General features: G+C 43.5%; 2 protein-coding genes across 5 annotated transcripts in view; both read left to right on the plus strand.

The window, feature by feature from the left end:
• Nucleotides 1-2,965, plus strand: part of yipf4 (Yip1 domain family, member 4) — an 11,882-nt gene extending 8,917 nt beyond the window's left edge. The window contains exon 6 of the mRNA XM_060879954.1: nucleotides 2,243-2,965. Coding sequence (XP_060735937.1) covers nucleotides 2,243-2,380 — 138 coding nt within the window. The 3' untranslated portion in view covers nucleotides 2,381-2,965. The remainder of the gene's footprint in view (nucleotides 1-2,242) is intronic.
• Nucleotides 2,966-6,049: 3,084 nt separating this feature from the next.
• The window catches only part of birc6 (baculoviral IAP repeat containing 6), a 97,034-nt gene continuing 89,875 nt past the window's right edge, over nucleotides 6,050-13,208 (plus strand). For all 4 annotated transcript variants that reach the window (XM_060879969.1, XM_060879972.1, XM_060879970.1 and 1 more), the window contains exon 1: nucleotides 6,050-6,438. In XM_060879969.1, the coding sequence (XP_060735952.1) occupies nucleotides 6,228-6,438 (211 nt within the window). In that variant the 5' untranslated portion in view covers nucleotides 6,050-6,227. The remainder of the gene's footprint in view (nucleotides 6,439-13,208) is intronic.

Genomic DNA, 13,208 nt, shown 5'->3' on the forward strand with positions numbered 1-13,208 from the left:
CAGTAATACAGTTATACACTTATACACTTATACAGTTATACAGTTATACACTTATACACTTATACACTTATACACTTATACACTTATACAGTTATACATTTATACACTTATACAGTTATACACTTATACACTTATACACTTATACACTTATACACTTATACAGTTATACATTTATACACTTATACAGTTATACACTTATACAGTTATACACTTATACACTTATACAGTTATACAGTTATACACTTATACACTTATACACTTATACACTTATACAGTTATACATTTATACACTTATACAGTTATACACTTATACAGTTATACACTTATACACTTATACAGTTATACAGTTATACACTTATACAGTTATACACTTATACAGTTATACACTTATACACTTATACAGTTATACAGTTATACACTTATACAGTTATACAGTTATACACTTATACACTTATACACTTATACAGTTATACATTTATACACTTATACAGTTATACACTTATACAGTTATACATTTATACACTTATACACTTATACACTTATACAGTAATACAGTTATACAGTTATACACTTATACAGTTATACAGTTATACACTTATACAGTTGTACACTTATACACTTATACAGTTATACATTTATACACTTATACACTTATACACTTATACAGTTATACACTTATACAGTTGTACATTTATACACTTATACACTTATACAGTTATACACTTATACAGTTGTACACTTATACACTTATACAGTTATACATTTATACACTTATACACTTATACAGTACTTGGAGAAACGAAAGATCAAGAAACCAAAAATTCAGCAGTAAGTTGGAATTTTCCTCATTGAATGTACATCATAGTTCATTCATCTTCACCTTCAGAACTCTGGTAAGTTCTGTTTTGAGCCTCGCGGCCACTAGACTCTAAAACATCACCACCACATCCACTGTAGCATTGTCTGGCATCTGGCAGACGTCCTTATCCAGAGTGACCTACAGCAATGCTTTACTCTACCGATGGTTCACTGGGCATACAGACTTAAGGTGTCATCAACCTAAAACTCTGTTTATAATTATACACATAAAACACAGGGAAAAGTGCTAGTTCAGGAGTTTCAGGTTCAGGTAGGTCTTCACCTGTCGTTTGAAGATAACCAGTGACTCAGCTGTTCAGACATCTAGTGGATGTTCATTCCACAAACGGTGCCAGAAGAGAAAAGAGTCTTGCTGTCTACCTACCTCTTACCCTGGGACCAGTGGAGCAGTGCTGGTAGAAAAGGAGAGGACCAGGTACTGAGCCCTGTGGGACACCAGTGGAGAGTCTGCATGGAGCAGATGTCACTCCCCTCAAGGTTTCCTTACATGAGCGTCCTTCCAGGTAGAAAGCAATTCCAAGACTCCTGAGGGTGAACAAGACCTTGTCTGCTGAAAGGTCGAGGAGGACGAGGACAGATGAAGCTTGGTTGATCTAACAGCATGTAGTTTCTCGGTGACATCCGAAAGGGCAGTCTGTGTGAAATGTGCTGCAAGGGTCAGTACAACGGTGTGAGTGTGAGTTCCACCAGGTCAACGTTTTGTGGCTTCATGACTCCTCAGAAGCACAATAGCTGTGTCCTGCGAGGCAAAGATCCTCTGGTGTAAGAGTCTCTGAGCAGCTTGGCATCGAAAAGTCATTCTCCTGGATCTGATGTTAACCTCTCTCTGTCCACCTTATTGTACTGATAAACAGAGGGCAGACACTGACCCAGTGCTGATCTCACCTGAATTCACCAACTAACATCAACTTCAGGAGTGGAAGTAACTAAACCTCTCCCCTGTAGAACAGCTGGGGTAGTAACCATTTCCACACTCCCACTTCTGCTTTTGAAAGTCATCACCGGTGGGGGTGGGGGTGGGGTAGTGAGCGTTTACAGCATGAGTTATAAAGCCTTACGTGTCATATGTTAATGAATAAAAGATTGTAATTGTTGGTAAATTGTTGTTGTTTATTATTTATTAGAATGAATAAAAGTGTTGATTTCTTCAGTGTCTCACGTGGGATTAGTTATTGAGCCCTAGTGAAGATTTATTTATTGATAAGATTCTAATAAAGCTCAGAGATCCGTGTCCTGTTTATTACACTTATTAGATTAATGGTCTAGAAGCCTGTCTTTATGATGATTATTAAAAAAAAAAAACAGCTGTTGAGAACTTAATAAATGAAGTTTGTTTGTTTGTTTGTTTGTTTTTGTGCTGCAGCTGTGCGGCGTGTTCTGGGCGGCATATAGCGCTGCGTCTCTGCTCGTCAGCGATGAGTTCAAAACGAAGAAGCCTCTCCTCATCTACCCCATCTTCCTCCTGTACATCTACTTCCTGTCCCTGTACACCGGCGTCTGATTGTCTGAACGTCATTCCTCGACCCTTTGCTTGGACGTTGTCTCAGACGTTTGTGGACGAGTCACGCGACGCTGACGATGGAGCATGGAATATAAAAATCATTTGATTTTCTGTACAAAGTTTCTGTATTTAATGTCCCAGATTCACTTTAGCTTTTCTGCAGTGCTCAGGCTGTGCTGGGCTTCTGCTCGTCACAGCGCTCGTAAGTCTGTTGGAGGAGAGACGTCTGTCCTTTAGCCCTGTCATTAATCCCTAACAAACAGAAGTGTATATTTCTGTCAGGTGTTGGAGTTTCTGGAATATTTTCTGTACTGTAGAAAACAACAACTCCTTTTTCTGATTTCTTTTTGTATAAAGAGGAGCCGAGTGAAGCAGCGTGCCTTTTAGGAGAGGTTTTACAAGCCGAGGTTCATTTGGTCAGACTGTAAACGTAGCTCAAACAGCTGATTTGTAAAATAACTCCAGAAACAACAACTTCATATTCAGCAGCTTCACAAAAAAAACCGACATGGCAGGATTTTTGTTACAGATGTGATGTTCATGTACAGTTCATTATTATGATTAAAACACATTTATGTCTCATGATTCAGTTTATTTTGTGTTTAAATTGTATAATTCAACTTTAATCATGCAACAAAACACAGCTCTGTTATTGGGTTGTGTTCAGTGGGGGTGCCATTACTTATGATATTGAACGGTGTAAATGGTGATGAAGGAGGTGTGGCCTGTGTTTGAGAGAGTGTTCTTATCTCAGGAGAGGAGGCGTGGCCTCTCTGTATCTCAATGGGGAGGCGTGGCCTCTCTGTGTCTCAATAGGGGAGGCGTGGCCTCTCTGTGTCTCAATAGGGGAGGCGTGGCCTCTGTGTCTCAGGAGAGGAGGCATGGCATCTGTGTCTCACTGGAGGAGGCGTGGCCTCTCTGTGTATCAGTGGAGGAGGCGTGGCCTCTCTGTGTCTCAGGAGAGTTGGCATGGCCTCTGTGTCTCAGTGGAGGAGGTGTGGCTTCTCTGTGTATCAGTGGAGGAGGCGTGGCTTCTCTGTATCAGTGGAGGAGGCGTGGCCTCTCTGTGTATCAGTGGAGGAGGTGTGGCCTCTCTGTGTCTCAGGAGAGGAGGCGTGGCCTCTCTGTGTCTCAGGAGAGGAGGCGTGGTCTCTGTGTCTCACTGGAGGAGGCGTGGCCTCTCTGTGTCTCAGGAGAGGAGGCGTGGCCTCTCTGTGTATCAGTGGGGGAGGCGTGGCCTCTCTGTGTCTCAGGAGAGGAGGCTATTATTTGCTATGAAGGTATTTTAAAGTAGTTTATTGTGATGAATGTGATGCACATTATTTCAACTTAAGGAAAGAAAAGAAAAGAAAGCTGTGGTTTTATAAATCAATTATAAATGTCATCAAATACTGAACTGTTTATAGGCCTCAGAGAAACAGGTTGAACAGAAAGAACATAAGCATGAGTATTTATAAACCCTGAAAGAAATGTAATGAAAACTGTAAAAAAAAGATCAGGATGGTTTTAATGGGCCATCTAACTACCACCAGCATGTTTCACCTACGGTACAGTCAATAGGATGAGGAGCCTCAGAGATTACAGTAATGCAGAGTTTATTTATTTCATGTGGTTGTGTGAAGGTTCACTAAAGGAGCCTCACTGGATGCTTTGCAGCTGTGATGATCATTTCTGATCTTCTGAAGGTTGATGGATCTTGAATAAGACTTTTAACAACTGTTAAAAAATGGCAGAGAATGTGGATGTGCATTACCTGAGGATAGGAAGGAGCTTCAGGTGTTCTTCATGAAGGTCAAAGGTCCTCCACAGGACATTACAGGAAGTGGCTGTGATTCCACAATAGTTTTAAACGTAGTGTTTTATTCCATGGACAAATGACACCACTTTTTAAATTTGAAAAGAAATAAATATTTGTCAAAATAAAACTACACGACCTTCCTGTGGATTTAAGATGAAAATATCACTCATGGTTTTCATGCAGAGTAATGACAGCTAAACTGGACTGTACAACAAATAAGTTTTACATCAGATTAATAACTCAAATTACATAATAATAAAAATAATAATAATAATTATTATAGTAATCATAATAATTATCCAAATAATAATCTTTCTTTCTTCTACCACTTTGGTCTTTTCCCATTAGGGTTCACAGTGAATCATCAGTTCCCACCTAACTCTGTCCTCATCATCCTCGACTCACACACACACACAACACTCCTGACACTCTTCTCTTACACACAACACTCCTGACACTCTTCTGTCACACACACAACACTCCTGACACTCTTCTGTTACACACAACACTCCTGACACTCTTCTGTCACACACACACAACACTCCTGACACTCTTCTGTCACACACACAACACTCCTGACACTCTTCTGTCACACACACAACACTCCTGACACTCTTCTGTCACACACACACAACACTCCTGACACTCTTCTGTCACACACACACAACACTCCTGACACTCTTCTGTCACACACACACAACACTCCTGACACTCTTCTGTCACACACACAACACTCCTGACACTCTTCTGTCACACACACAACACTCCTGACACTCTTCTGTCACACACACACAACACTCATGACACTCTTCTGTCACACACACACAACACTCCTGACACTCTTCTGTCACACACACAACACTCCTGACACTCTTCTGTCACACACACAACACTCCTGACACTCTTCTGTCACACACAACACTCCTGACACTCTTCTGTCACACACACACAACACTCCTGACACTCTTCTGTCACACACACAACACTCCTGACACTCTTCTGTCACACACACAACACTCCTGACACTCTTCTGTTACACACAACACTCCTGACACTCTTCTGTCACACACACACAACACTCCTGACACTCTTCTTCTTCTTCTTCTTCTTCTTCTTCTTATTATTATTATTATTATTAACAACAACAACAACAATAATAATAGTAATGAGTAATAATAATAATAATGGTTATTGTTATTATTATTGTTATTATTATTAGGAACAATAATAATAATAGTAATGAGTAATATTAATAATAATATTAATGATAATAATATGAGTCATAATAATAATATGAATATGAATATGAATAATATTACTAATAAGTGTTAATCCAGATGTAGTGAATTTGAAAATGAATGCTGGTGAAGCTCATGAGTGTTTACTGAAGGGGAGAGAAAGCATGTGTCTATTTATCATGATGGACATTCAACTCATCTATCTATCTATCTATCTATCTATCTATCTATCTATCTATCTATCTATCTATCTATCTATCTATCTATCTATCTATCCGTCAGTCCCAAGTCAATGTTTAAATGAATTCTTATTAACTCTTATAACAGCTGTGTGGTGTTTTTCTTGTTTAACTTTTAAATTCTACTTTTCTAATCAAAAAACTATGAATGTAATTATTATAAAATTATATCAGATGTAAACGTATTTAATTAGACAGAGTTAATTAGACAAAACCTCGTTTGTATAATTTATTATTATACGGTAAGAAAATCAGTTGCAGAAGATTAACGATTATATTTTATTTTCTTTTCAAATGAACTATTTTATATGTAAGGGGGAGGGGGGGGCGGGGGAAGCGCGAGGGGAGGGGGGAGAGAGAGAGAGGAGGAGGAGGAGGAGGAGGAGGAGGAGACAGTAGCCAAGCCGCTGAGGGAGGAGGGAGAGCGGAGAACAGAGCAGAGCCACTAAGGTTCTGTCCAGCGATACTTTTTGTTAAATATTTAGCTTTATTTTTATATTTTAAAGACCCGTTAGTGTCGGTGGCCCCGCGTCAGTGTGTCAGGAGGACGGTGACAGGCTTTTAAAGGGAAAATGGCCGCGGCGGGCGCTGCGGCCTGCGGCTCTACCGAATCCTCGGAATGGATTTTGGTCACCGACGGGCGGCTGCGCTGCGACGAGGAGGGCCTACGGAGCCTCTCCTACCACCCGTCCCTCAACGCCATCCTGGCCGTGACGAGCCGCGGAAGTATCAAAGTGATCGACGGCACTTCCGGAGCCATATTACAGGCGTCCGTGCTTCATGGTGAGATCCGTGTTATTTTACACAGCTCAACTTCATCTGGGGCCTTTTTCCTCTTGTGGCGTTAGCTTACATGCTAAACAAGCTAACACCTCGCCGAGTGCAGCCCGATGTGAGCCGTATCCCAATCGGCGCAGTGCTGAAGCTCTAGTACACTACGTAGGGCACGGTGGGCGTGGCTTATCTCCGACTCCACACAGCACACTATGAAGGGAGCGCTCGGGTTATTGGAACACAGCCCGCTTGGGCTAGTATGCTAGCAAACTTGGTCATGACACCAACACGAGTCGTTTGTACAAATCACATCTATGAAGTGGTTGTTTTTTGCAGTGACCTTCGTTCTTCTTTGTTTATTGTAAATAAAATGAACAAAAGGGCGGTTGACAGTCTGTTAGCAGGCTTATGTTCGGTTTAGCTCGTTATACTTCCCATCTTTTTCCCGACAAATTCGCCTTCCGCGTTCTGATAGGTTAAAAAAATTCGCGTTGTTCTTTGATTGGTTGGGCTTCCACTGAGTGTAGAATGAGAGCCAATCCGAGAGCACGAAGGCGGGATTTTAGCACAGTTTAGCTAACGCCGTGTCATGAATATTTATACACTATTAAATCTGTATCAGTCTAAAACACTGCTTTCGCTCCAGCTTACTTTAGGGTCGTTTAGCTTCTAAACATAAACATGGCCGTATTTACAACTGTCATAAAAAATAAACAAATAGAATAACCAACATTCTAATTACATTCTAATTAGATTATAATTACATTCTAATTAGAGGAATCATATGTAATATCCTGACGAGTTAGAGTTCTAAAATAACGCTGTAGTTCTTTATTTAAGGTGAAGGACAGAGTTATGTTAGTGTCAGCTATTGTAGGGTGTGTAGGGGCAACATGTAGGGGCTGTGGGGTAATGTTCAGACTGTAGGGGCAACATGTAGGGGCTGTGGGGTAACGTACAGTGTGTAGGGGCAACATGTAGGGTGTGTGGGGGCAACATGTAGGGGCTGTGGGGTAATGTTCAGACTGTAGGGGCAACATGTAGGGGCTGTGGGGTAATGTTCAGACTGTAGGGGCAACATGTAGGGGCTGTGGGGTAACGTACAGACTGTAGGGGCAACATGTAGGGGCTGTGGGGTAACGTACAGACTGTAGGGGCAACATGTAGGGGCTGTGGGGTAACGTTCAGACTGTAGGGGCAACATGTAGGGGCTGTGGGGTAACATGTTCAGACTGTAGGGGCAACATGTAGGGGCTGTGGGGTAATGTTCAGACTGTAGGGGCAACATGTAGGGGCTGTGGGGTAACGTACAGACTGTAGGGGCAACATGTAGGGGCTGTGGGGTAACGTACAGACTGTAGGGGCAACATGTAGGGGCTGTGGGGTAACGTTCAGACTGTAGGGGCAACATGTAGGGGCTGTGGGGTAACGTTCAGACTGTAGGGGCAACATGTAGGGGCTGTGGGGTAATGTTCAGACTGTAGGGGCAACATGTAGGGGCTGTGGGGTAACGTTCAGTGTAGGGGCAACATGTAGGGTGTGTAGGGGCAACATGTACAGACTGTAGGGGCAACATGTAGGGGCTGTGGGGTAACGTTCAGACTGTAGGGGCAACATGTAGGGTGTGTAGGGGCAACATGTTCAGACTGTAGGGGCAACATGTAGGGGCTGTGGGGTAACGTTCAGACTGTAGGGGCAACATGTAGGGGCTGTGGGGTAACGTTCAGACTGTAGGGACAACATGTAGGGGCTGTGGGGTAACATGTACAGACTGTAGGGGCAACATGTAGGGGCTGTGGGGTAACGTTCAGACTGTAGGGGCAACATGTAGGGGCTGTGGGGTAACGTTCTGACTGTAGGGGCAACATGTAGGGGCTGTGGGGTAACGTACAGTGTGTAGGGGCAACATGTAGGGTGTGTGGGGTAACGTACAGTGTGTAGGGGCAACATGTAGGGGCTGTGGGGTAACGTACAGTGTGTAGGGGCAACATGTAGGGGCTGTGGGGTAACGTTCAGACTTTAGGGGCAACATGTAGGGGCTGTGGGGTAACATGTTCAGACTGTAGGGGCAACATGTAGGGTGTGTAGGGACAACATGTTCAGACTGTAGGGGCAACATGTAGGGGCTGTGGGGTAACGTTCAGACTGTAGGAGCAACATGTAGGGTGTGTAGGGGCAACATGTTCAGACTGTAGGGGCTGTGGGGTAACATGTACAGACTGTAGGAGCAACATGTAGGGTGTGTAGGGGCAACATGTTCAGACTGTAGGGGCTGTGGGGTAACATGTACAGACTGTAGGGGCAACATGTAGGGGCTGTGGGGTAACGTTCAGACTGTAGGGGCAACATGTAGGGTGTGTAGGGGCAACATGTTCAGACTGTAGGGGCAACATGTAGCGGCTGTGGGGTAACATGTTCAGACTGTAGGGGCAACATGTAGGGTGTGTAGGGGCAACATGTTCAGACTGTAGGGGCAACATGTAGGGGCTGTGGGGTAACATGTTCAGACTGTAGGGGCACCATGTAGGGGCTGTGGAGTAACATGTTCAGACTGTAGGGGCAACATGTAGGGGCTGTGGGGTAACATGTTCAGACTGTAGGGGCAACATGTAGGGTGTGTAGGGGCAACATGTAGGGTGTGTAGGGGCAACATGTTCAGACTATAGGGGCAACATGTAGGGGCTGTGGGGTAACATGTACAGACTGTAGGGGCAACATGTAGGGGCTGTGGGGTAACATGTACAGTGTGTAGGGGCAACATGTACAGACTGTAGGGGCAACGTGTAGGGGCTGTGGGGCAACATGTACAGTGTGTAGGGGCTGTGGAGTAACATGTACAGACTGTAGGGGCAACATGTAGGGGCTGTGGGGTAACGTACAGACTGTTGGGGCAACATGTACAGACTGTAGGGGCAACATGTAGGGTGTGTAGGGGCAACATGTAGGGTGTGTAGGGGCAACATGTAGGGTGTGTAGGGGCAACATGTAGGGTGTGTAGGGGCACCATGTAGGGTGTGCAGGGGCACCATGTAGGGTGTGCAGGGGCACCATGTAGGGTGTGCAGGGGCACCATGTAGGGTGTGCAGGGGCACCATGTAGGGTGTGCAGGGGCACCATGTAGGGTGTGCAGGGGCACCATGTAGGGTGTGTAGGGGCACCATGTAGGGTGTGTAGGGGCACCATGTAGGGTGTGTAGGGGCAACATGTAGGGTGTGCAGGGGCACCATGTAGGGTGTGCAGGGGCTACATGTAGGGTGTGCAGGGGCTACATGTAGGGTGTGCAGGGGCTACATGTACAGACTGTAGGGGCAACATGTAGGGTGTGTAGGGGCAACATGTAGGGTGTGTAGGGGCAACATGTAGGGTGTGTAGGGGCACCATGTAGGGTGTGCAGGGGCTACATGTACAGACTGTAGGGGCAACGTGTAGGGGCTGTGGGGTAACATGTTCAGACTGTAGGGGCAACATGTAGGGTGTGTAGGGGCAACATGTAGGGTGTGTAGGGGCAACATGTAGGGTGTGTAGGGGCACCATGTAGGGTGTGCAGGGGCTACATGTACAGACTGTAGGGGCAACGTGTAGAGACTGTAGGGGCAACGTGTAGAGACTGTAGGGGCAACATGTAGAGACTGTAGGGGCAACATGTAGAGACTGTTGTAATGGAGAAAGTACATAACGTTATTTTATCATTAACACAGAAAAAAGTTAGCATTAGAATGTAGCTACTTACTATCATGTGTGCTGATAATGTATCATATCACAGTAAAGTAAAAGTGTATTAAACATTAGTATACTTAAGGTACATTATCTAACAGTAGCCCCGCCCATAGCACCGCCCACAGCCCCTACTTAATGTACGTTATCAAATGCGCTAACAGTAGCCCCGCCCCCAGGCACTAACAGTAGCCCCGCCCCCAGCCCCTGACACAAGCTACTAGTCTAGTCTTAAGTCTAGACCAGGAAAGTTTTGGTGCTACATAAGAACCACTTTTCCTGGTTCAGAGCCGTGCTTTGGGTGTCGGAAAAGAAAGAACTGGTTCTAAATTAGGCTCCGAACCTGCACTCAAACTGCCTCGGGGGAAAAGGGGCATATGTGCAGATTGTAGGGTCTGTTATAGCAATAATAGAGAGGACGCATATATAAGAGACATTGGATGGAATTGAACACTAATGCGTGATAAGTCAGTGTGATGTTCAGTACAGTTCACTTTATATCCACTTTATAACCTAAATACACTGACATTAACCTGCTAGTGGTGTTTGTTCATGTGTCCTGAAGGACTGCAATGTTCCAGCATTCACATCATGTTAAAGGTGCAGTCTCTGTTGTTTTAAAGCCAATGTTGACATATAAAAATCACCAAAACAAACACGCCCCTAACCCAAATAGGTCCCACCCCTGTATCGATAGCTCCGCCCACACATACATATGTAACCCAGGCAACTAACGGAAAGAAATGTGTCTTTATCATATCTGAAGTGAAGAACAATACGATTGTAGATAAACAAACAAGTAAAAATGACACACAAACATAATCATGTAAAGGACAAAGACATATATTAGTTCTGTGTAACAAAACAAAACCAACGTTACTCACCTATCGAGAAGGAAAAAAGCGCCTCGGCGTCTTAAGTAAAGTTGGTCACATATTCACAGATTGGAGTTTCCCGAGTCAATAACTCCTGAGCTAAACACTGTTACTACACAAAACACGGTTGTAGCTGCGTCTCTACATTACTACGATAGAAAAGAGGTGTTATTTGTGTAGTAACAGTGTTTAGCTCAGGAGTTATTGACTCAGGAAACTCCAATCTGTGAATATGTGACCAACTTCCTGCTCCTTCAGTTCTCTCCAGAGCTGGAAAGCTGATCCTATATTAACACGTCCTACTTCTTACCTTATCGTAAGTCTTTCTTCTCTTTCTTTCTTTGTTTTTATCCTCCATGTCAATGTTAAAACCGCTTTCTGTTAATGTCACACATGTGCACTGAACACTCTCTCCGCCCATATCGACAAGACACGCCCCTTTCTGCTCATTGGCTACACGTTTGTTTTGTTTTGGTTTAGTTTGATGTTCCGACTCAGTTTTCTGAAGCGTTTCTCAAACAACGGAGACCTCACCTTTAATAGAGAGAACAAACAGTAGTAGTGTTAGTTGGTGGCTCTGTGTCTTCTGCCCGTCTGCTTCTCATCCAGCACTTATGAAGAACGTCTGTGTGACATTGAGATAAGACGATAACTGGTTCTGTGCTACCACGGTGTTCACCAGTATGGTCATGATGAACGTTTTAGTTTGTTTAGATTAAAGTGAATATTTGATGGTCACGTGGCACGAGAGCATCTTTCTCATCGCTTGTCAGCTGTTGAACACACAGGTTACGGTGCGGTGCAAACAAACCTCATTTATCACACTTTTACTTTTCATCTTGATTCAGTTTTTATTTGCAAATTGTTCAGAGGAACATTTATAATGTTGTAATGCTGATAACTCCAGATCTGTACAGGAGACTCCGTCGTGTCATCATTGAGTCTCTGGGATTTTATGAACAGATTATGCTGTTATCTTTACATGACTTCTGTTTCAGGTTATTTTTTTAGTTGTTCAATAAGAGCAAAAGAAATGGCACCCCATAAGAGAAGACGTGCGATGTGCTATTTTTCTGCCTGGCTTCATTTAGTAAAAGTCGTGGTTTAGTTTGTCCACAAAAACATTTAAACACAACTTCACTCTCGACTGTGGAGACGAGATCAGAACTGCTTGTTCTTTTCACTCCAGGTCACTCATTATTTTTGAAAGGATTCCCATTTGTTTACCCTGATCTTTCTCACTGCTCCTGCTGATCACACCACTTCACACGTGAGTCCTGATCTGGTGGACCTCAGTTTTCGTTGCTCGTGTTTGTTTACTTACAAACAAGTGCCCTGGAAGTAGTAGTGAGTGTGATGGGAATGATATGCTTAAATTTATATAGTAATATAAACCAGGACAGAAAGTGTGTTGAGTGATGGATTTGTTCTACACAGAGAACCGTGGTGACGATCCATCAGCGTCCACCAGCTCTTCTGAGGATGGGCTTGTTAGGCATAAAGGTATTTAATAGAGCAGATCAGATCAGATCACCAGGTCACATGTCTGAGTTACAGAGGGCGTCTTTTTATAAATGTTATAAAGCTTTCTGTCTCAATCTTTACAACTACACATGAAAATCTTCTCCTTTTGTCCGTGTTGATTTCTTTTTTATACACAGTATAAAAATAATAATAATAGTTTATCACCTTTTTAATTCAATACAATTTTTATTAAATTTATTTTAAAGTGTTCAGCTGTAAAATGAAAGAGAAACTGTTTTGTGACCTTTTGTAAGAAATATAAAACTGATATGGAGGGAAAACCCATCGGGGACATGCTGTTAGAGGGAATTAATCAGTGGTGTTAGAGTGTGTGTGTGTGTGTGTGAGTGTGTGTGAGAGAGAGAGAGAAGAATGCCAAGCTTTTTTATATTTATACTCAGAAGTGGGTGTGGCTCAGTGTAAATCAGCGCCGCACTGCAGACCATCAGGTTTTCTGAATGCACACAGAACCTTCCAAAATGGGGTGTGTGTGTGTGAGAGAGAGAGAGAGAGAGAGAGAGAGAGAGAGAGAGAGACAATCAATAGTGTGAGATGTGAGAGAAGTGGTGTGTCAGGGGTTATTAAAGGTCACCTCTTTCCTGGTGGAGTCTCCTTCAGCTCCTTCTCATTTGTTTGACTTCTGCAGCTCTCCGTCAGTCTCAGAGG

Source organism: Tachysurus vachellii, chromosome 10 (assembly GCF_030014155.1).
Source record: "Tachysurus vachellii isolate PV-2020 chromosome 10, HZAU_Pvac_v1, whole genome shotgun sequence".
NCBI lineage: Eukaryota > Metazoa > Chordata > Actinopteri > Siluriformes > Bagridae > Tachysurus > Tachysurus vachellii.